The 23,984-nt window shown below is 38.4% G+C and overlaps 1 protein-coding gene across 2 annotated transcripts; it reads left to right on the forward strand.

Moving 5' to 3' along the window:
- Positions 1-706: 706 nt before the first annotated feature.
- Positions 707-19,848, forward strand: LOC128735872 (very-long-chain 3-oxoacyl-CoA reductase). Of its 2 annotated transcripts, none has more exons than XM_053830365.1 (5): positions 707-1,035; positions 1,950-2,166; positions 14,965-15,011; positions 18,674-18,749; positions 18,803-19,843. In XM_053830365.1, the coding sequence occupies exons 2-5, from the start codon at positions 2,013-2,015 to the stop codon at positions 19,483-19,485; spliced, it is 960 nt and encodes a 319-aa protein (XP_053686340.1). In that variant the 5' UTR covers positions 707-1,035; positions 1,950-2,012; the 3' UTR covers positions 19,486-19,843. The 2 variants fall into 2 exon arrangements, with proteins under 2 accessions (XP_053686340.1, XP_053686334.1); XM_053830359.1 differs by lacking the exon at positions 707-1,035 and adding an exon at positions 1,439-1,537 and having other exon boundaries at positions 18,803-19,848.
- The last annotated feature ends 4,136 nt before the right edge of the window (positions 19,849-23,984 follow it).

The following is a 23,984-nucleotide window of genomic DNA, read 5'->3' on the forward strand; positions in this document are numbered from 1 at the left end:
AAGCCAGCATTGCGTTCAATGACAATGGCACTCACAGATTCTCATAAACATATATAGAAATGCAGTTTACATTAGAGTAATTCTCGCTGAACCGGTGCCGCTTCTGACACGGGGTCTTCAAATATTGGAACTTTTACGCTTAATTGGAGCCAAATGGTTAAAAAATAAGTCTTTGATCTAATGACGTGATATAGTTCTACGTTACCCTTTCGTACAACCCTTAGGGCTGTATACCTTATAGTTTTTCTAATTACAATCCATTCATACATTCTTCACTTGACAGCCAGGTAGTTTCATGTTTGATTTGATCGGTTATTTTAATATTTAAAGTACATATTTGGCGACACTGGATTGGATACGTATCCTGCAAAGAAAGTTATCAGTTTCGGATTAATTCATTAATTTGATAAATGAGGTAAATATAATTCTTCAGGCTTCATTAGGCTGTTTGATAAATTGATACTATTACATATTATATAATAGTTATTATTTGATCTTGCAAGTTCATGAAAAAGTTTAACAGCAAGATTAAAAATTACAACTTAATATAGCATTTTTGATTAACACATTGTGATTATAAATTAGTTTTCATCAAAAAACGATGATTTCAATAATAGCAATGCTACAAAAAATATCGAGCTTCCGGAACGATTACAATACTAACCAAACATAAAACATAGGCTGTCGTGGTATCAATCAGTAAAGTAGGGGAAAATCATTACCGCTTCACTAGCATATTACGTTTCCGTCAACCGTGCCGCAGGCGCATTAACTTGAATTTCGCGAGTTCCATACACAACGGCAGCTAGCAGCAGCAAGCAGGATAGTAGATTTAACGGTTCACGGAGTGGTACCCACCCAGTATCGACAGTTTACTCGCCGACATCACGTCAGAGAAAAGCAAAAGTGACATAACCCAAACCCGCACCGGAAGGGTTTTCTTGTTTCCTTTCGGTTTGGTAGTCTGCCAGTGTTGTATTGTAGGCCGTTTCATTTCTTAGCTTTCGCGTATCTTGAGCGACTATCTATAGAAAGGTAAGCTACAATTTCACCAGTCATGGTTTTTATTTAAGTAAGAAATAAGTTTTCCAGTATGAATGGACGATTTAGGTAGATTCAGTGTTTATTATATACGTTTACGCCAAGTCTAACAGTGTTGGTGCTGTAATTCCTCGTGCCTACGAGAGTCATGCAATCTCCTCGACCGCGTACAATTTCTCCTGCGTCAACACACGCACAGCTGAGCTACCGCTGCATTTTAATTGATTTTTTGTCTCCCTTCGTTGTGTTGAGTTGTCCGTTTAACCTACTGCCGGTTGATGAAATTTGGTCACTACCAAAATAAACGAAATCGCGAGCATCTTTTGAGATAGCTAAACTAAAATTTTATGTTCAGTTGTATAGTGGCTCTGTCGGAGCCTGGTTCGACCGTTGTAAAGTACATTTCGGTATCATCCACTAATCTTTGATAACGATTAACGTCACTGATAAAACTGATCGTTCAAAGTCAGCTACATAAATGACAAATAATCACACTGTAAGCCGGTTTGCGATGATATTTTATTTTTTCGTGCACGAAAAGAAAGCATTACCCACGTAGCTGTATTTGAGGTGTCATTTCTGTATGTGAGTTTTGCGCTAGTAGCGCCTGCTGCTACGACAGCAGTATATTCAATCGTGTAGCTCCCATGCGGCACCGATTCAGGCTGGTCATTTTCATACTGATAGTTTAGTTCGAACGCTTACCTGGCCCTTATCGGTTCACGTTTATTCGCCCAGACGCTCCTCGCGCTCACGAGTGTCGATTAAATGCAAGTTTCTTTGTAGCGCGTGTAAAACATCATAATTTCGATGCTCCGCGAAGTGTTGAATGCTTTCACTAGAATACCGATACGCTATAAAATCATCTAGTTTAGTGTTAATTAGTTGCCTTTTTCTAATCGCCGAAGGAACGTGCTTACCGCCAGTTGCTGAATCATCTGTCAGCGAAAATTTTACCAGCCAAGAGTAAAATGGTCAATGCGTACGACATCTTCGGTGGAGTGTGCGTCTTCATTGTTTCGGTGCAGCTGCTGAGAAAGGTATTCCCATGGATCTACGAAAACCTCCTTGGTCCGAAGCTGTTCGGTTCGAGCATTAAGCTGAAGGAAATGGGCGAATGGGCATGTAAGTAACTGCAATATGTATATAATGTATGTATACCTATTGATTGATAGGGTGAAAACCACGGTCGTTAATATATTCGAGCTCAGTCATGTCAACAGCTATCCACCGTTTATTGGAATAAATGACGAATGAAGAAAATGGTATGCAGGAAAATGCACGATGATGAGTCGGCAAAAGAAAAGTAAAAAATGAAAAATAGCCAATACTAAAAAAGCGATTGCGAAGTTTAAATGCAGTATGTTTGGTCTTCAAAAATAGGTTCATCTTACGATGCATGTCTTTTGCCTTGATCTACAATGTCTATAACACCTAGCTTTCTTCAAGTAAGGATACAATCTGATTCCACACAAAACATTAAATTAATTAATTAATTAATTTAATTTAATTGAAAATGAAAATGCTAACAGCAACTAACACCGCTATTCTATATTTCGAACGAATTGGTATTTCGAACGAAATTTCCGCCAGCAAAATCAAATGGGCAAAACATCTCGTTCGAAACAAGTCGAAAGAAATAAAGATTCGTTCGAAATACAGAATAGGGGTGTAAAATTCTGCTAGAAAGTTAACTAAAAGCTTGGTTTTGGCAATGGTTTGACTGTATTATCTAACAATAGCTATTCCGCACATTTAACCGTTTGTAGACGGCCTTCGCTTTTGGAGCTCCAGGGCCACATACGAATTATTCCGAAAAATTCTGCAAAAAATTATGATGTGAGTATTCACTTTTTTACTTTTGAAGAAAAAGAACATCTAAAACAAAAGCTTCGACCTCAAATTTTTTCTATGAGTTATTTACATGCTTTATTTCAATTTTGTGATATATTATAACTGAAAAAATACTTGGGTAGAGCGTTAGGCTAAAAAACGAAAAAGAGAAATTGGACTATTTCATACCTGATGGTTCACCAGATAAATATTTATCCATGAAAATCGACACTCGAGCTTCTTTTGAGTGTACTTTCATGATAAAGTAACCATTTGCTTGATCGCATCGTTTTTACGATGTTGCCCGTTAAAGGGTTAAGCGCACTCCCAAACAACTTCTCATGTTCATAGTGATATAATAGCATGTATAATGCTTAAATAATCACTTCTGGAGCGAAGCTACTAGATCGGCAACCTTTCCAGTAGAGGTAATGTGCAAAATTAAATACCCGTTTTAAAAAGCTTGGGCCTTTCCAAAGTTTTGTCAAACGTCCAGTCGAGGATGGGTGCAGTTGCAGCTGGGCGCATTCCAACATACTAAGTTGCAGTGGCTGCGATTGCGACGAACCACCTATGTACCTACTGCGTCCAAGTTCGAAATTTTGAGAGTCTGCCACCAGAAAGTTTACTATTTTTAGGCGGAAAGCTCTCTCATGGCTGGTCGGAGGCGTGCCGAAAACTGGTTTGATATTGTTTTGGGCGAAATATACCTACAGTTCCCCCACAATTATGGACCATTTAAGCAGAAGTGTCATTTTAGAACATTCAATTGTAGCGCATACTATTGTTTAAAAGCAGTTTATAAATGTTTTTAGTTACAGAAATATGTAATCTTTCAGTTGATTCAATTATTAAACCCATTTAGTGCAAGTTTTACACGGAAATTAAGCTTATATACTGATCAAATACACAATTATGGATCATTTTTGGAAGCGGTCACAATTATGAAACAATTTTCTCATATTATGGATCAGAATAAAAATGGACTTTTTGCAGCGAGTTCACTTAATGAACTTTATTCAAATCATGTAATAACATAAAAATAACATGTTTCAAATCATATGAAAGACCTTCTGTGACTTTAGATCTGTCTTTAGATGCTTGCCGTCTTTCTTCGAAGACACCTACCGATCAGCCTTTGGAAATGCTTTTCGCGATTTCACGACTGAATTTTTGTCCCGGAAAAAGAATCTTAGGCTCACCAGCTGCGTTGACTCCGAAAAGACTAGTATAGGATGAAGTTTTCTTTTCTCCGAATTTTTATTAACAATGTAGGTACAGTGGATCTCGGAAAAGTTAATCGATGCAAGAGTTTAATTTAATCGCTGCTATGATGCGACTCTGTATGAAACAGTGCAAAGGCGACAATAAACCGAAAAAATTGAAAAAAAAACAAGGAAATCGCGCGTATGTGACCGATAGCTCTAAAAACCAGTAAATTCAAAATCTCTAAAAAGTTAAGGAAAAAATTAACATTTTAGATTGTTGCATGGAGAGCTAACATTTGCTTAAGGGGACATGAACGACTAAAATTTTTGAAAAAATCATTATATTTTAATGTCAGATTTTGATTCTACAGTCTTTTCCGCTTATTTTGATACTAAATTTGTAATGATCCGGCGAAATAAAACACCGCTCCTGGAAAACTACGATGGTCGCGTTTTGGTCCCTATTATGGATCACTTTGAAAATTACTTATTTTTACAGGAAAATCATTGGCAACCACCAATATTTCGCTGAATTGTAAAGAACTTACCTTACTCTTTATGTACGAGACATTTTTTGCTCGAAAATTGGTGATTATGTCACATAGCAACCTTATGAATGAGGAACGTACTGCTTATTCTGATTGAAAAAACGACAGACATTTTGATAGATTCTCGATAACAAAACTTTGTACGCGCATTGAAAAAGCATCAATGTCGGGTTTTAAATGTTTTGTGTGTTAAAAGCTAGTTAATAGGGTATATTCTGTTGCAAAAATGCTTCATACCTTAAAACAGTTAGTTTAACTGAGTTATATAACTTGAAACACAAAAGTGATCCATAATTGTGGGTGATCCATAATTGTGGAGGGAGTGTATATAATCTCGATGTAAATACTTTTTGTCCTGCGAAGTGCTGCTGTCGAATCACATAACAAACAATGTAGTATTTGCTAGCGGAAAACTTGACCGGTCAGGTAGGAAGTGAGTGTTTTGCTTACGTTTACGATTAAATGTTTATTTTTAAACGATTCTTTTATTTACAATAAACATTCTTACCAATGTTTTCAAATGGAAATACATATACCTCCTATCTTCATTCAAATGGTCAACTCTTTTACTATTGAGTTTTGTGACAATAGTTTTACAAACCAGAAACAAGATACTATAACATTGTATCATTGTGTAACATTGTAGTTCAGAATATGTTAAGAGGGTGACAATGTTTATGTACTTTTTTGTTTTAATTTTAAATTGCCAAAGTCGCAAGCCTAACACATATCGCGCACGGTGTGTCATTTAATCTGCAGTTTACAGATTTTGTGTGCGATGTGTCACTAAACGCTAAACTAATGGTTTATTCCGAAATCAAGTTTTTGGTTATTTCCAGTTTAGACAGAACATACAAGGTACGCACACGGACGACTGACGGCAGGAAGCTTACTAAAAACACCCACTATTAACGGTCCATTTGTGGCCTGTGACCTGAGATATGGTGCTAAACGTCGTAGGAGTTCAAAGTTTACGATTATTATTGTGATAGTCTGTTCTATAAAAAGCGATAATAGTTCGTTTATCAATTTGAACACGACGATTTATTGCGTCATCTAAAAATGGGAAAGTATTTTATTTTTTTTAATTTGAATCAATGCGTACGAAAATATTCTTATATATTGGGAGCTTTGCCCAAAGTTAAACGCGGTCTAAAGGAAACACCGCGCTTGAAGCAAACACCGCGCTAGAACTGTTGCCAGAATGTTGTAAACAAACATGTTGTTCACATAATTGTGTCGTCAAAAGTAACTAAAACTTTATAATTTCTGTATAGGGTATGTTGCTACATCGTCGTAATTGCCTATTCCCGTCCTATCCAACACAAATTATTAAAAATATCACCATTTTTATGACACACAATGCAAAACTAGTTATTCCCTAATATTTTAGTTAGTTGTCTATCATACGCAATCAATCAAAGTGAGCTGAGATCTATTCAAATGTTTTTTATCATTAAAGAAGTCCTACCAGCCAAATTTCCTACGTTTTTTCGTGCGACGAAGAAGACAATGTCGACTAATCGTTTTAATTTCCGTCATTCATAAATGAAAATAACTCACGCAAGGCATTGTCGTTATTCTACAGCCAGGAAAACTTGCCCGACCTGCAGAAATTTAGCAGAATAACATTTGTCATGCCGTCCTACACAAATACATGCGCGTTAGCTTCGTAAACATTGTTGTGATTTTTAGTTCGGACGATGAAAAATTTTGTTGAACGGATTTTAAAACGGTACGACGAATTTTAGTAATGAAGTCAGTTGCGTAATTTCAATAATATGCTTTGATAGTCGCTTTTCAGTGATTTCAAAGTTCACGGGTCGGAAGGTAAGTGTGTTTTAGTCAAATCAGTACAAGAACTTTTGGAGTATTCACTAAATCCATCCAGCAAATGATGAAAATTAGAATGGCTTTCCTTATTACGACGGGAATTAGAAAATGACCCTAATTTCTTCCAATAATATCAAAATCGACCCGGCAACCATGAAAAAGCAATTCGTTTTTGAGTTACGCGGATAACTTTCAACGAAACTCACAATACCTATAAGAGAGAGTGAAAAAGTTCGACGCGCATCACTTAGGAACGAAGCGCCCGATTTGAGTTGTCTTTTTTATTGCATTGGTTTATGCAAACCAAACTGCAATTAATATTTTGACGTAGGACTACGTCTTACGGCAAGTTTTGAGATAGGGTGTCATTCCAAAAAATCGAAAAATACGAGCGTCACGAAAAATGAAAGGTTTTGAGCGCTAATAGCTCAGCGGTTTTCCGATCGATTTTCAATATTCTTACACCAATCGATCGGAAAATCTTCTAAGAATTGACCCAAATGAAGAAAAGTATGGATTCTTGATGTTGAACTATTGAAAAATTGAAAATAATGAACCTATGTTTTACCAGAATTCTCGCTTCGTGATTGGTTGGAAGATTCTTTACGATGATCTAAACCTTTACCAATTTGATATCTGTGCTTGGGAAGTAAGCCAAAACAAGTGACCAAGTTTCCTCATTTCTACAAGATTTCTTAACACCGCGGTTCAACCTAGACCATTTTGATGTCCTTGCTTGGGAAGTACGCCAGAGAGAGTAACAAAGCCCCCTCGTGCCAACAGATTTCTTACGAACGCGATTAAACCTAGTCCAATTTGATGTCTGTGTTAGGGAAGTGTGCCAGAAAAAATGACAGAAGTTCGTTATCCCAACAGATCGCAAATTCTTTACTGCGAGACGATTAAACCTCGGCGAACATGGTATCTGTGTTGGAAAAATGTGTTACAGCTGTACTGTTCGGTTATAATACGACTCTGTATGAATACGCATGCTTGCCGTTTCATTAGAAATGTAGTGAAAAGATGTGCTGTTGATAAAACATGTATACATGAAGAATCGAATGATTACAAGCATGGATACATGCCACTATCACTACAAAGAGACTTACGTAGTCCTGCGTCACCTATATATGCGGTCGTGTCTTGTACACAACCCCTCTGATTTCTTTTTTTGGAACGGTAGTTCTTTTACAATTGACGAAGGGACGGTAGAAGAAAGTAATGCATTTTTTTTAATATTGAAGGGAAAAGAGTGGAAAGGTGAGAGAGAGAGGGGGGGGGGGTATTAGTAGCTACGCGTAACAAAGTAGTCGTTGCGACTCCTACCTTTTGTCCAATGTTGGAGGGTGCATCGTGCATGGGTCGATCCAAGCTATAATCAGAGTAATTATAACCATATCATTTCAAGGTCAAGATGAAAAGCTTGCTGGCGTACTACACTACCACGTCATCTGCCGTCAACTGCTAAATGTGGAAACGCAGCGTCCTCTCAGTGCGATCCTTCGCCGTGTTCGACAGCCTTGCGCGAATCTTACACACTACGAGATAGTGGGCAGAGTCGATATTTGGATCCCGAAAAGATCGTATATCGATGACATTCGAACTTTCGACATTCGGACTACTACCTAGTGATGGTTAAGATTCGCCGTAAAAATATCTGTTGTGAACAAGATACGATACTGGCACCCGTCATGCTATATCCTAACGGAACTGAAGCAACCGGTTGTCGCAGAAAGATGCGCGATACCTCTCGAAGCTGCGCTGTCGGAACGGGGTGAGCTGGACAAAGCCCCTCTTGGGAATTGCTGTAGTGGCGTTAAACAGCCGTTAAGAGCGTTGAGGAGAACGTCATAAGCAGTGTGATAGCGAATCGACGTAGCGAATGGCTTGACGAGGAGTGCTACCAGCAATTGGATGAGAAGAACTCAGCGCAGATACTATTGTGAGGTAGAGCCACCCGTAGAGCGATACAGACAGAAGGGAGACAGCAAACCCGACTCTTCTAGGAGCAACTTGAGCAACAGTACCGCTTTCACGACACACGGAAGTTCTATCAACGAGTCTCGGAAGTCGTACAAAGTACAAGTCGTACACGTGAACACTGCTAGAAGAAAACCAGCGGGCACTCGGAGTTTTCGAACGGCTGGTGCTAAAAAACATTTCTGGCGCCGTGCAAGGGAACGGTGTAAGGAGACGAAGAATGGACTATGAGCTCGCGCGTCTCTACGGCAAACCAAATATTCATAAAGTGACTAAAGCAGGATGGATACATGGGGCAGGACATGTTGCTAGAATGCCAGACAACTTTCCTGCGAAAATGATTTTCGCATCGCACTCAGAAATAATAATAAGAAGAGTGGCACAGCGAGAAGCTGACAAGACCACGGTAGAGTGAGAACTGGCGAGCACTAGGTACCTGCGGAACTAGACACCAGCTTGGCGAAAATGTTCAGAAGCGTTACCGTTTGTGGCAAATTTAGCGTCCTCATTGCTTACGTTGACTTACTGCGCTACTGCTACAGCTATTAGCTGATTGCCCGATCTTGCTCAGGGCTTATTTGTCTCTCTGCCACTTGTACATTTGTTATTGTAACAAAAATGCTCATAATTCAAGAAACAAACTTCTTTTTCTTCATCTGAATGTGTCTACACTTTGTCAGCTCGCCCCTTCTGCTGTCCTTCAGTCACTTGTAAATCTTCTTTCGGCTGATTTTTTTATGCAAAAAAATGTGTTTGACAAACGACATTTAATGAAGAACCGCCCAGACGTTCAATCCCCCCCCCCCTTGCGGGCTTCTTTCTAGCCAGCTCCCCCTTCTGTCACGTAGCTAATTATGGATCGGTTTGCTCTATGAAAACTCCTGGAACGGAAACAAAACAAGGGTTTCTTTCATAGGGTAAGGAACGAGTTAAGCAGTGTCACCTATTTTAATCAGTTGAAAATAAATGAGCCGAAAATGCACTTTTTTATTCATATTTTCAAAATCTTTTGATAGGATCATCTTCACAAATCACTTAACCATACATTTGATTCACACAAACACAATTTACTGGGTTTCCAACAAGAAATATGATGAATTAAAAATTTTTGTCCAAAAACGTACATTTTTCAGCTGCTGAAGGCAATCGCCACCTCGCTACTAACGAATCCATCACATTTTTCAGCACTGATTACAACCACTCTAAAAGTCAAGCACTCAATTGTCACATACCATATTATTCACTATCTTTTTACCTTTGTTATACTATATAACAAAGGTTTAGAAATTGGTCGAAAAACGCGAAATAGAACCAAGGCCCAGAGGGCCAAGTGTCTTATACCAATCGATAGGGTTCGACGAATTGAGCAATGTCTGTATGTGTGTGTGTGTGTATGTATGTGTGTGCAGCTCATTTTCTATCGCCTGTTTCTCGAAGATGGCTGAACCGATTCATCCGCTATTACTTTTGTTTGAACGGTATTTATGCCTAGTATATCACCAATTTAGTTGTTTCATGGTACGATGTTTCATTTAAAAGTTATAGGCAAAAATGTGAAAACAACGTGACACGGTTTTTTCCGGAACTACACAACCAATTTGAATGATCTTAGTACCAAATGAAAGCTATTGCTATCGCTAAACTTTCTACCAGGTTTCATCAAAAACAAATATGCAGTTTAAAAGTTACGCCTAAAAAACCAGTTTTGACAAGGTCCAAATGATCGCCTGTTTCTCAGAGATGGCCAAACCGATTTATGCGTTATTAGTTTCATTTGAAGGGTAATATAGCCGGATAGATCACTATTGAATTGTTTTTTGATTGGATGTTTAGTTTGAAAGTTATGAGCGTATTCACCACACCAAAATTAACTATAATTTATAATGATTTTAACCAAGTTAATTTGCCTAATTTCAATTATTTTAATGTCAAACGAGAGGTTTTGGCACTACGAATATATATGCAAAATTTCATAAGAATTGGTTTTTCCGGTCAAAAGATATTAACCCTCGAACACTCGCGCTAACTTTTGTAACACAGTTACTCGCGCGCACAATAGCCCAAAATCAAAGAAAACGTGCGCACTAGAGTTTTGACTAGGAAAACTTGGTTTTAAACCTTATTTTCCTTAGTTCCTTAGTATTTTCCTTCAAACCTTAGTTTGATTTGGTTTATCAAACCTTTGGAAGAGTTTTTTGAAATTGAATGTTCTATCGTCTGGTAGAATTTAAATTTTGACTAATTCCCCTAAAAGTAAAATAAAAAAATTATTTTTCTTCAGTTTCAATATAACAAATTGATGTTATTTGTTATTTATTTATTAACACATTGATGTGTTCTGCAATGTTTTAGAGCATATTATTACAAGAAATTTTGCTGAAGACAGTAACCTTCTGTCTCTTCAGCGGAGATAGAGAAATCTTATTTATTGTAAAATGCATTTGTAAAATCAGTTTTTCTATTTCAGCTCTTTTTGTAATTGTTGTATGACGTTTTCATGTATTACAACGTTGTACAAATAGTAAAAATACACAACTTCACTAAATATAGTATACCTCTATGTCTGCTTGTTTAGTCTGTAGAACTTTGAATTTAAAAAACACCCTAATTTTGATTCCGAATTATTTGACTACCGACAGACGGATACATTTTAAACATTTTACATTTGCTGATAGTTTTGCTGCATACAGACACCATTTTTCTATATGAAGAAACGAGAGAAAATGCCAGTTGAGGCCAATTGCGGTATACCTCACATGCTGTTTGCTTCGTTCCTGTGATTTTTTGTCGGTTTATGCTGATGTTTCCCTAACAATTTAAAGTATTAATGCATCGAATAATTCTGACGTTTTGCTCATAACAAGTTTATTGAAGAACATCCGTTAGTTAAACAATGATTTGTAACTTTATAACAATATGGCATTCAAAAACCTCCACATGTTGTACAAAATACAACAGCGTGAGTAACCGAAGGTCAATAAAAATTGATGAAATTTATTCACGAAAACTTTATTGATGTGAATAGAATGGCATTACAGGAAATTATGCATAGTTCAAAAACCTATAAGCTAGACTTCTACTACGCAATGTATATGTGAAAGAATAATATTTCTTCTTACAACTTACATTTACTTGCACTTATCCACATTAGTAACAACTTACTCAGCAATTTCACGAGAAAAGGAACTATCAAAATTTATAAGTACTTCTATTTTGTTCAAATTTTGTAAACTTATTCAATTTTCAAAAATTTTATGTAAACCAACGCACAATGCAACGTTAACCAATAGATGAATTATTTTCCGAAGACGTGTCGATTTATATCTCAAATAGCAAGTAAGACCGTATAACAAAGGTTCCTTTCACCACTAGGTGGATTAAATCAGGTTTTTTCTATTATCTAAGGCTTTGTCACTAGCCGAAAGTTTTATTATTTTATGACAAAACTGAAAACAAATTCTGAATTGACGGAACCTGTTCACCAGTAGCAGCAGCTGCAGCAAAACTGATGAACTATCGTTTTGCCAAGACACTGTTTCGGTTCTGGAAATAAGAATTATGGGTTTGAATGAAATTAACTGAAACCTCCAATGGTGAAAACGTGGTTCAATACTTTCAAGAGAAATGTATGTTCATAATTAATTTTTCTTTATTAAAAACAACAAAAAAGACAGCTTTTTCAATAATTTTCGAAGATTCTCTTAGTGATTTAATGAAGCAACGATGTGTTTCAATGTTATTTGCTTTGACAACACTGTTCTGAGTCGGACCGTGCGTACTGCTATGTTTACCTCTTTTGTTCTCCCACCATCCTTATGAACAGCGAGTGAGACGTCAAACTCGCAGTTTCCCATAAGAACACTAGAGAATAAAAGAGACGACGAATACCGTTTGCCGAACGGTGCGGTGAGTGTATGCCCCGATAAACAATTTAGAAAGATGGCATTTCACGCATCTATGCCGATACGCTATGCCGATTACGCATCAGATGCCGATTAGTAGGTCGCGGATAGGAACGCGAACTTACTGAATAGGGGGAACAGTTCGAGGGATTTTTTACGGGGACGTAAAAAAATTCAGATTTCAGGATTGCTTAAAAAAGCACCTTGAGGGCGAAAATATGTTCGGTCTGATCAAAATTAGTTCCACCGCTCCAACTTTTAAAGCGGAAAATCAAAAGTTTAGCACAAACATAGTGTCTTCCAATGGTAACAACTTGAAGAACTAAAGATAGCAAGAAGATTGGTATGCTGATATTCCCCACTTAGTCAACCCATCGCTTGTAATAAGGTAAAACAATCAGTGACTCGCTTAGACTGTTTAAAACCGGTTCTTTACCCTATATCCCTTCTCGGCGGAACCCCTCTCTTTTCTCACAGTCGGTCTGAAGTTTGTTATACTTCAAGTTCAGGAACCTGTAATATTTGTTTTATTTTCAAAATAAGAAAATTTTAACAAAGTCATGATTTTTTTTTGCAAAATTAAGAATTTTATTACCGTTTTCCAAGAAAAGATGCTAAATCTGTACAGAATAAAACCACCTTTTGAGCCTCAATTAACAACTAATAAAATCCCCAATAGAGCGAAAACTTGTTTTTGTTCCAAGCTGAGCAAGCATCTGGGGGTCCCAGATTACAACTGGTACTAATTTCAGTGATTAGTACAATACTACCTATTTTGTTACCTCCATGCAAGATTGCTGCCTATGTGAGGCGGTTATTAATTACTACTTCCGCGTCGTCGGTGGGCATATAGCCGTTCGACGAATCGTTAGTGTTTACCGTAAATGCTCCGGCACAAACTTCGGCACTGCGATCGTTTACAAGCGCAACTCTAGATATGTAATACCGTGGACCCCCGTTCGTTTGACCGTTTTTAATCTGAACACTTTTTAATTTGAACCCCGTATGTTTGCACGATGTGCAAATTAAAAATGGTTCAAATGTCATTCTCAACATGGCATCATTTGCTTATGCAGACAATGCACTTAAACACGATTTGTTTGTACTGATCTAGCATGTTTAATCAGTTTCACATTTCGTTTCCCAACAATTACGATAGAAATTCGATCGGAGAATGAAATATTCGCTGCTTGCCACTGCCAACTGAATCAAACCACCAAAACAATAACAAAGAGCAGGGCGGCCAGTTCATACGAGTTTCAGCATATTTAGGATGGCCAGTTGTTCAAATTAAAAATTAACCCCGTTAGTTTGCATGAGGAATCGTTCAAATGAACGGGGGTCCACTGTATTCCACTGTGCTTTCCAAAGGGCGCAGTGTTAAGGATCAATGTTGCTCATTGATAATAATTGTTTCTGTGATCAATAAAGAGTTTACGCTATTGAGCTCTTGAAAGTGTAGACTGGTGTTGCTGCAATCAGTATTCACCGAGCACAGCGAGTTTTTAAATCGTTCTAATACACTATACACTCAAGTCGCTTTTTACGCGAAGGATACGTTCCGCGTAAATCAAAATCGCATTAAAAAAATCGCGTAAATTCCGAAATTCGCGTAAAAAAACCGCGTAAATTCCAAAATTCGCGTAAAAAAATCTTCGTAAAAGACCAAAATTTTGCGTAAAAAAATCTATCTTTTACACTACGGTAAAAAATAGACTAATTGAGTACATCCGCGTAAATTCCGAAAATCGCGTAAATTCCGAAATTCGCGTAAGAAAAAACCACGTATATTCCGAAATTCGCGTAAAAAACACCGCGTAAATTCCAAAATTTGCGTAAAAATAGTCGCATAAAAAAACAAACCACGTAACAAGCGACCTTAGTGTATTATGAACGAACTGGATTTTTACGCGGCAGTAGGGTGTAAAGCATATTGTTACGTGATGTTTGGGTTTTTAAGTGATTCATCAATTCACGTGAGTTGAATTGCATTAGTAAATGATTAAACAACATTTTTGAAACAGCTGATTAATTTGGCAGAATGAAGTGATTAATATTACGACTATCGCCTTTCCGGAGTTATTATTATTATATTATTACATTATATTATTACAATGAAAAACATCACAGCAGTTTTTATCGTATCAATTTTGTGTTATTTGATCACACCTCGTAGCTGACACGAATACGCTTCTTCTGTGCTTAAAATTATGGGGTCCCAACCTTGGCTCACAGGTGATCCGGCTTTTACAATAAGCACATTTGTAGCATACATCTTACAGAGTGAGATTTGTTTTTCGTATGAAGCACTTCACCCTTAATATATTTTCAACATTTATCTTCTTGATTGAATTCTATACCTAAATCATTTCTTGAAGAAAAGTTTACTGCGTCTGTTTTTTTCAACTTTTTTGTAAGTCGTAGTCACTGAACTCCGTACGCATGTTTTTTGCGAGTTAGATAATAAAAAAACTTTACGTGCTTGTACTCAACGTAAGCTATCCAAGCTGCTGACTAACGACGGTGCTTCCTATAAAGATCTTCATAGCTTGATTGATAATGAATACCTCAAGCAACGACATTTATTAACCAGTTTTCTCTTCATACTTTTCCTTGCAGTAGTCACTGGAGCAACGGATGGTATTGGCAAGGCCTACGCAAAAGCAGTAAGTATATAGTAGATAGATTTAGAAGTTATGACCCTCTAACGGGTAAGGCCGTCTGTAAACGACCTTCGCTTTTGAAGCTTCAGAGTTACATACAAACTTTGTTATAAATTTATAATATGAAAATATGTTCAGAACAGATTCCTTGATACTCTTAAATGCCTTGGACACTTTACTTTTTGTTCTTACAAAGTATAAAAATTACCTTTTTGCCGACCGGTTTCGGGTAAGTAGTTACCCGTCTACGGGGCCGAGTCCAACGTAGATGGGTAACTACTTTCTCACCGTGCGTTCAAGAGTTATCATTTTTGAAAAACAAAACTTTAGGAAAATTATCCATTTTTTGCTTTTGAGTTAAAAAGACATCTAGAACAAAATGATTGACCACAAAAGTTTTCTAAGAGTATTTTTTTAATATATCTACATAAATTAATAAAATATCTGGGTAGAGTGCTAGACATGAAAACGAAAAATAGAAATTGGACTAGTTCTTATCTGGCGCACCTCCAGATAATTATTTTTGCAAGAAAATCAAAATTTGAGTTTCTTTTGAGTGTACTTTCATGAAAAAATAGTCCTTAGCTTGATCGCATCGGTTTTACGACGTTGCCCGATAGAGAGTTAAATTCTATGCATGTTTGTATGTGCCGACATAACTCTGGGACACCTTGACGGTTCTTCATTAAATTTTGCATACATGCACAGGGTGGTATGCCAAAAAGAGGGTGATCCCTTACAAAGAGGGGAGGAAATAAATAAATAAGAAAAAAGTACTTAGTTTAGTTTGATTTATGACTACGTCTTACGGCAAGGTTTGGGATAGGGCGTCATTCCAAAAATTCAAAAAAAAGCGAGCGTCACGAAATGACAGATTTTGAACGCTAATAGCTCTGCCAATTACGAATGGGGGGTCAATCCCGGGTTCAAACCCCAACCCCGCAGAAGTCACGAATGACACCAGTAAAGTGACTATAAATCAAACAAAAAAAAGATTATAAATGGATTTTCATGGTTTGGATACCGATCGACTTATGATAGATGTAGCAATTATGTGACTTCTGTACGCACTTTCTTTTTCAAACAAACAAGTGAACATTAACGAAAAGTTTCAAGGCCAAATATCCCCATACATTTTCTTTGTGATCGCCTTGCGTCACAGGCAGGGTCAGTTAAATACACCCGGCAGGGTAGTTAAATACACTATCTTTTTACTGTGATTTCGATTACTTTAGTTTTTATTTAAAAAAAGCGACAAAGTGCCCTCGATTCAACAGGTCGAATATTCCCTTCGACTTTAAGACTTATACTAATCTGATATCTGTGCTTGGAAAGTGCGCCAGAAAAAGTGTTAAAGTCCTCTCGTCCTACCAACATTTTTTGAGACCGCTATAAATCTAGTCCAATTTGATGTTCTGAAAGTGAACAGTTATAAAAAAGTTACCAACCAACCTTATCTTCCGCCGGATTGTAACTACATACTGCAAGAATTGATTCAAATCTGATGTCTTGTATGAAAAATGGGTTCACGGAATATTTGAGGTTTTGATTAAAAAACTGGTCTTCACTGGTGTAAAGTTAAATAAACAGTTAGTTCTTAGCCTTACTGTGAACTTTTGTTAGGAATATCTAACGCCTAATAAAAACATATAGTTGCGGTACTGCCCTAAAGTCGTTTTCAACGGGTTTTCATAATGTACAAGCAATTGTTGTAAAAAGACTTGCATTAGCTGTATCGCCAATAGTAACTAGCTAAAAACGGAAGTCATATTTGCGTACACTTTTTGCCTCGTAAATATTTATTCGCAGCGCAGTTTAGTGTTCAGATGTTAACTTCCTTCACTTAGCGGGTGCAGTACGGATTGCTATTTGCATATTAGGCATATTTACTTGCGCGACCCCGCAACGCTCGCAAATAATCGATTACCTACTATTAAAATGTGCACCTTAACGTGAGTTTACGTGAACACCTCTTACTGAGCTACCAAACGCAAAGTGTGAGCTGCTTAAGTGCGTTCGTGTGCGTAGAAATTACCTGCCTACCTATTGGCTGACCAGTAGAAACGTAAAATCACGTTGGAAAGCACTTTATGAAGTTCAATGTCTAACTTTTACTACCTACCTACCTACCTGCTGCTGAATGTTTGCATGTCCGTTTGTGTGTTAAACCGGTAGGAAGGTTTTGCGATTCGGACGAAATCGTGTGCGCATCGGTTTAGACTTGCATAATCAGTTTTGTATACTTTTCTATTTCTCTCTTTCCATTCTTTTCCAAAGTTTCATTAGTTATTTTTATTTTTGTAGCTGTTGTTCCAGTCCATTAATATTACTCGAATGCTTACGTTTTTTTTGCATAAGTAATTAAATGGCACTATCGGGAAATTACAGCAAAGCCTGGTGGCCTTTTTCGTGTACGCAATGATTTTACACCAATTCAGTGATAACGAGGCATTGCAAAGACGGTACCCATGACACTACTGTCATCCAAATTGGAGTTAATTTCGATAATTTTTTCAAATATAATTTAATTGGGTGCCGTATGAATGTCATGAAAGTTAAATATTAAAAAAACAGTTAGAAAACCACTCCTGATTTTCATAGCATGGATTTTTACCAGAGGTGGGCACCGCTAATCAGCTAACCGCTAACCTTTTAGGCAGCGAGTAGTGCGTTCGCTAGGTTTCAAATCTGTTAGCGCTTTCATTAGCTTCCGATAAGTTAAAGTGCCACTAAATAAACTACTAGCCGCTAATTTTTGAAAATAATAACAAAAATAAGTGTGCGGTTTCTTACAAATTGATAAAATTGCTCGCTGCTGTTCGCGACGCGAGCAAATATAGTTCATTCATGGCTAGTTGAGCTATTTCCAAAAATTATTTTCAAAAATTAGTGGCTGGTAGTTTATTTAGTAGTACTTATGTTTATCGGAAGGTAATAGAAGCGCTAGCACATTTAAAACCTAGCGAACGTGCTACTCGCTAGCTAAAATATTAGCGGTTAGCTGATTAGCGGTGCCCACCTCTGATTTTTACTTATCATTAGTCGAAAATGATACGAGTGCTTTCAACCGCACAGTTGCGATGCTAATCCAAGCACACGCCAGTCGCCACATGTTCGAATCTCGGCTGGGCGGAGCTGCTAGGATCCAATTGTTCTGTACTTTAATAACCGGGTGCGAAATGTGTTGATAAAGAAGGCTCAAGTCTTAAAGATGTTTTTACCAAGGTTTTGCTTTGATACGAAGGCTTGTATAATTTGGGCACAATCAGCATCAGAGTCTTGAAACTGAAAAAAATACTCGCTTCAACTATTTTGGTTTTATACGTAAAAAAAATGAATCTAACATAAAGAAGTCAGTGTATATTTGTATGTTGGTATGCATCACCATACCATAACTCCGTAACACCTAGACAGTTTTTCAACAAAGTTAGCATACATGTTCCTTGACACGACAGAATTGGTATAAGGAAACATGACTAGTGAGTGGTCCACGACAAGTGGGGGAGGAATCAGGAAAAGTTTCTCAATATGAGGTCACGTATCTAGTATACCTTTGTGAAATGTACTACACCTTTGATTCCAAAAGTTTAATGTTAAAATACAGTCATCATGTTTCATCCATTTAAACCCCTTTCATCATTTATTTTTCTTTTATTTCAACGTAGCTGGCGAAAAAGGGTCTCAACGTCGTTCTGGTCAGTCGGACGCTCTCCAAACTGGAAGATGTGGCTAAAGAAATCGGTAAAATATCCAACTTGACGCAATGTATTCTCTAATTCCCCTCGTAATTTTAGAAACGGAGTCCAAGGTACAAACCAAAGTCATTCCCATCGATTTCACTAGTGGACAGGAAATATACGACACCATTCAAAGGGAGACGGCCGACCTGGAGATTGGCGTCCTAGTGAACAACGTAGGCATGAGCTATGCAAACCCAGAGTACTTCCTTGCCATCACCGATCAAGAAAAGTTCATAGAAAAGTTGGTAACCTGCAACATTTTCTCAGTCACACGTATGTGCAAGCTCTTCCTGCCTGGCATGGTGGAACGCCGAAAGGGAGTTGTCATTAACATATCCTCGCTATCGGCCGTAATACCAGCACCGCTACTGACCGTGTACGCCGCCTCGAAAGCGTTCGTAGATAAATTCAGTGAAGATTTAGCAACGGAATATGCCAAGCACGGAGTGGTCGTCCAATCGGTCCTGCCAGGTCCAGTGGCTACCAATATGTCGAAAATACGTCGACCTACCTGGATGGCGTGCTCTCCGAAAGCATTCGTATCCAGTGCACTGAGCACACTTGGAACCACGCGCCATACAACGGGATACTATCCGCACTCGCTACTGGAGCTAAGCATCGGGCTTATCGGATTTATTTCACCGGCAATTTCACGAAGGATAACGCTCAATACGATGGAAAATATCCGATCAAGAGCACTTAAACGGACTGCTGCCAAGCAGGAAAACGTTAAATAGAATTTAACGACAAGACTGGAACGTTCAAACACCTTCTCTTTTCCTATCGCTACCAATTACATATATTGATTTGGGTAATTTGTGCGAGTTTTAAGCAAATTATTGTCGCAATGCTGACAACTCAAACACGCGACAATGACATTTTCCTCACGACCTGAATCGCTGAAATTGAAGAGGCATACCAAAATCCTATTTCTTATTCTTTCATCTTGCTAAACTAAGTACCCTAGTACAGGTTAAACTGCAAATATAATTGATAATATAGGATTAATTGTTGTAACTTGCTAAAATAAAATAAAACAGTTGGTACGAGTTTTAGATTTTCAATGCTAATAACTAAAACTTTAAAGTTGCTTATATTCATAGCATGCCATTAACTAACGCCTAGTACTCGAAGTTTTCCTCAGCTATCAAACGATGTTAGGATGAGCCACATCGTTAGTTTGTTGTTAAAATGCATAAAAAATAGCAAAATTAGTAAAAAATTTAGCTGCTCTGCCAGTATTATTCGCTGGAGAATGTTATAACTCTGTTAATTAGGTTCGAGCTATACAATTCTGATAAAACAGCGGAAGTTTTATTATTTAATATTTCAGGCAAAATGTACCTTCGGTAAACATGCTTTATATACTTTGTTTCTTTTTACAAAAGATACGTAATTATATTCATTGGCGGAACTAGCGCTCATTTCTAGGGGGGGGCTATAGCCCCCGGAATTTTTGTCAACCGTTTTATTTCGTCGGCATATTAAAATTTAATGCACATTAATGCCTGGAATCTTATAACAGTTATGCAAATAAACTTTACTCTGAAGTTTTTCGTACCTTTAGTTATCTAACTATTGGTTTTTTAAAAATTAAAAAACTTAGTCAACTTTTCTAGGGGGGGCTAAATCTTTTCTAGGGAGGGCTTAGCCCCCCTAGCCCCCCCCCTAGTTCCGCCAATGATTATATTAAATATATTTATTTGAATATCCAATGAGTTGCCAGAGACTGCTGAAAAACTGCATTCAACACTGGTGGCTGTCAAATACTGGTTTCAAAAAACTATTCTACTCGGGTACACGATTTTCCAAAGAAAGCGCCCCCCCAGCAACACATCTTTCCACTCTTGCTTAGGAACTGGTATCATGACATTTATTGAAGACCAGAAAGGCCATTATCAGTTTACTAATTACAGTTGTTGAATTTAGTAAGTATATTGCAATGAAATAATACAAAGCATGCGAGGCATTTTGCCCCGGCTAGTTGCATTTTCAGAGGCTTTTAGCTCAAATCACTCAAATCAAATCAATCACTTTGCACGCCTTTTTCACAGTTTTTTTTTGCATTATGGCTACAGAGACTTTTGCATTCTGGCGGTACCCTAAGGGTAAGTCTAAACCAATTTGGGAACAACTAAGTATGGAAAGTTGCTTATTCACATGAACTCTTTATACACACACGTTTCAAAGAATTTTGAGAGGGTCATGCCAGCTTTTTATTTATTTATTTGCTTATTTATTTATTACTAGCTGACCCGACAAACTTCGTATTGCAACAAATTAAACTGTGTTGTACATAAATCGTGAATCTCGGATGACCTTTGTCACAATCTCGAGTTTTGCAAGTTTCTGAGGAGTTCATGGGTGTTTTAATATACAAATTTTCCTCACAGTAAAGTAGAAAACAGCTCCCCCCCGTTGCATAGCCTGATAAAATAAAACGGATAGCATTTAAATATTCGCCATCATTACAAACCATTTCGCCGAATACCATTTTGCGGAACACCAGTTCTCGGTTGACCATAACGCGAAATATAGAGCTTCGCAGAATACCATTTCACGAAAAACCTTACGCGGGAAGTACCATTTCACGGAAATTCTTTTCGCATAACCTACCATTTCGCAGGGACATACAGAGGTGATCTCTGACGGGGGCCGCAGCGCTCGTAGGTCGTGGTTGAACATTCATGTTAATCTGTCCCTGCAGCGGGAGACAGTGAATTCTCCCTTGTATACTATCCGCTATAAACAGTGGAACTGGAACTAGCCCCACGAACAGGAAGAAGTTCTAGGTCGATCAGTTGACAGCGGCTTTCATAGCTGGGAAGACGGAACGGGTTTCTCCGTGGCAGTTTTCACAAAGCGATTCTAATAAATCGACACTGAACGGGCTGGATTCTTTCAGCGCTGTTGTTGTAAATAGACGAACAGACGAACAGTATTCCAGAACTGACTGCACCAGCGAACAGTATAGCGATTTGAGGCAGTATATGTCAGAGAAATTTTTCGCGATCCTAAAGATGAACCATAGGGACCTTGAGGCTTTAGCGACAACATACGAGATATGATGCTTGTACGTTAACTGCGAATCTAAGATAACGCCCAAGTCTTTAATATGCGAAACGCGTTCAATTACAGTGTCCTCGAGCTCATAACGAAACAGGATCGGATCTTTCTTAAGGAAAAATGTGATTGCTGCGCGCTTCTCCGGGTTCACTATCATACAGTTCGCGCCGCACCAAGTGGGAAAGGCCTCGAGTTGATCTTGAAGAAAGTGACAGTCGTTAGTCGAGCGGACCAGTACATTTTAAGATCATCTGCATACGAGAGTCGTGGGCTCTTGATGACCAAATTAACGTTGAAATAAAGCAGAAAAATCAGAGGACCTAGGTGGCTTCCTTGAGGTATACCTGATGAACCTGGATAGCTATCGGATCGATAATCTCCAACGGCAACCTCCAGCTGTCGATCGGTGAGATACGAGCGAAACCATTGCAAAAGGTTATCGCTAACACCCAGTCTGCTAGTTTTGCAATTGTGATGGCGTGGTTTATCTTGTCAGAGGCTGCCGACAGGTCTGTGTATAAAACATCTGTTTGAGCTCGTCGGACGGACGATAAACGGAGACAAAACGGTCTATGTGTCGCTTCTGGAATACGAAAGGTACTCCATCGGGTCCAGGATTGAAGGATGACTTGAGTATGGTTACGGCCTTCGAAATCATTACGACATTGATGTCAATGACACTCAGCGTTTGATATATTGGAACGTTGTAGGCTGCTAGGGCAACACGGTTCGCGCTCAATACCTTATTGGTACGTAAAAACACTTGCAAACTTGAAGTGAACTTGAACACTTGCAAACTTGAAGTACGTTACTTGAAAAGAAACGGCATATATCCTGAGAAGTGGCAGCAACTCCTCCGTTGTATTCCATTGATGATGGGAGCCCGTACTCTTTGCGTTGCTCGTTTGCGTATTTCCAGAAAAACTTCGGGCGATGCTTTAATCTTCGTTGAATACTGCGCTGATACCGCGAAAAGCATTGGCGACTGACTTGCCTGTAGAAATTGCTTATCCTCGTATAGTGGAGTTTTAGTGAAAGCGTGCGAAATTTCGTGAATCGTCTTAATGCTGCTCTTTTGTATGATTTCAGCCTGCGTAGCTCATTCGTGTGGCAAGAGGGATGAGAAGTACTGCGGAGACTTCTTTTCGGTACATGTCGATCGATAGCATATAACAAGACATGAGTGAAGATCTGCGCAGCGGCTTCAACGCCGTCAGGATCTAGTGTGTTTGCCCAGTGAATACTGGACAACAAATCATTGATACTGTGTTGATCAGCTTTACGGAAGTTATATGAGGTAGCAACTGGACATTCATCGAAGTCCTGAAGGTGTTTATCTTCAATGCAGACGGTAAACGGAGGATGGTGCAGAACTCTCTTGATTAACAAACATTCGTAATCGGATCCAAAGACTTGACTGAAAATCGTCTGAGAGTTAAGCCACGTCTCGCATATGACAATGATATCATAGCAGCATAGTCGGTAGTCTTCAATGTTGGCTTTCATTCCACCGATATTTTGATAGCAGACTAGGACATCTCGCTTGCGACTTGTGGTCGGACTACCATTATCCTCATCTACGCCAGACTAAAAACAGAGGCTAGGAGAATAGGGTTACAAATTAATGCGATGAAAACCAAATATATGGTAGGAAGAGGCTCCCGAGAAAGTAAAGTTTGCCTCCCACGGACAGTGACTATTGAAGGTGATGAACTGGAAGTGATTGATGAGTTTGTATACTTGGGATCTCTGGTCACCGCCGACAATAATACGAGTAAGGAGATCCAACGACGCATTTAAGCTGGAAATCGTGCCTACTTTTCCCTTCGCAAGACGTTTCGATCAAGGAGCATACGCCGCCGCACAAAGCTGACGATGTACAAAACGCTAATCAGATCGGTAGTCCTCTACGGACTTGAGACAGTAACTTTACTTACGGAAGACATACGCGCACTTGCCGTTTTTGAACGAAAGGTGTTGCGGACTATTTTTGGCGGAGTACAGACGGAAAGCGGAGAGTGGCGGAGACGTATGAATCACGAGCTACAAGCACTGCTTGGAGAGATTCCCATCGTACACCTGGCGAAAGTTGGGAGACTACGGTGGGCCGGCCACGTCGCAAGGATGCCGGACGACTGTGTAGTGAAATCCGTTCTCTTCAAGAACCCCA

This window comes from Sabethes cyaneus, chromosome 1 (genome assembly GCF_943734655.1).
Source record: "Sabethes cyaneus chromosome 1, idSabCyanKW18_F2, whole genome shotgun sequence".
NCBI classification, from domain to species: Eukaryota; Metazoa; Arthropoda; class Insecta; order Diptera; family Culicidae; genus Sabethes; species Sabethes cyaneus.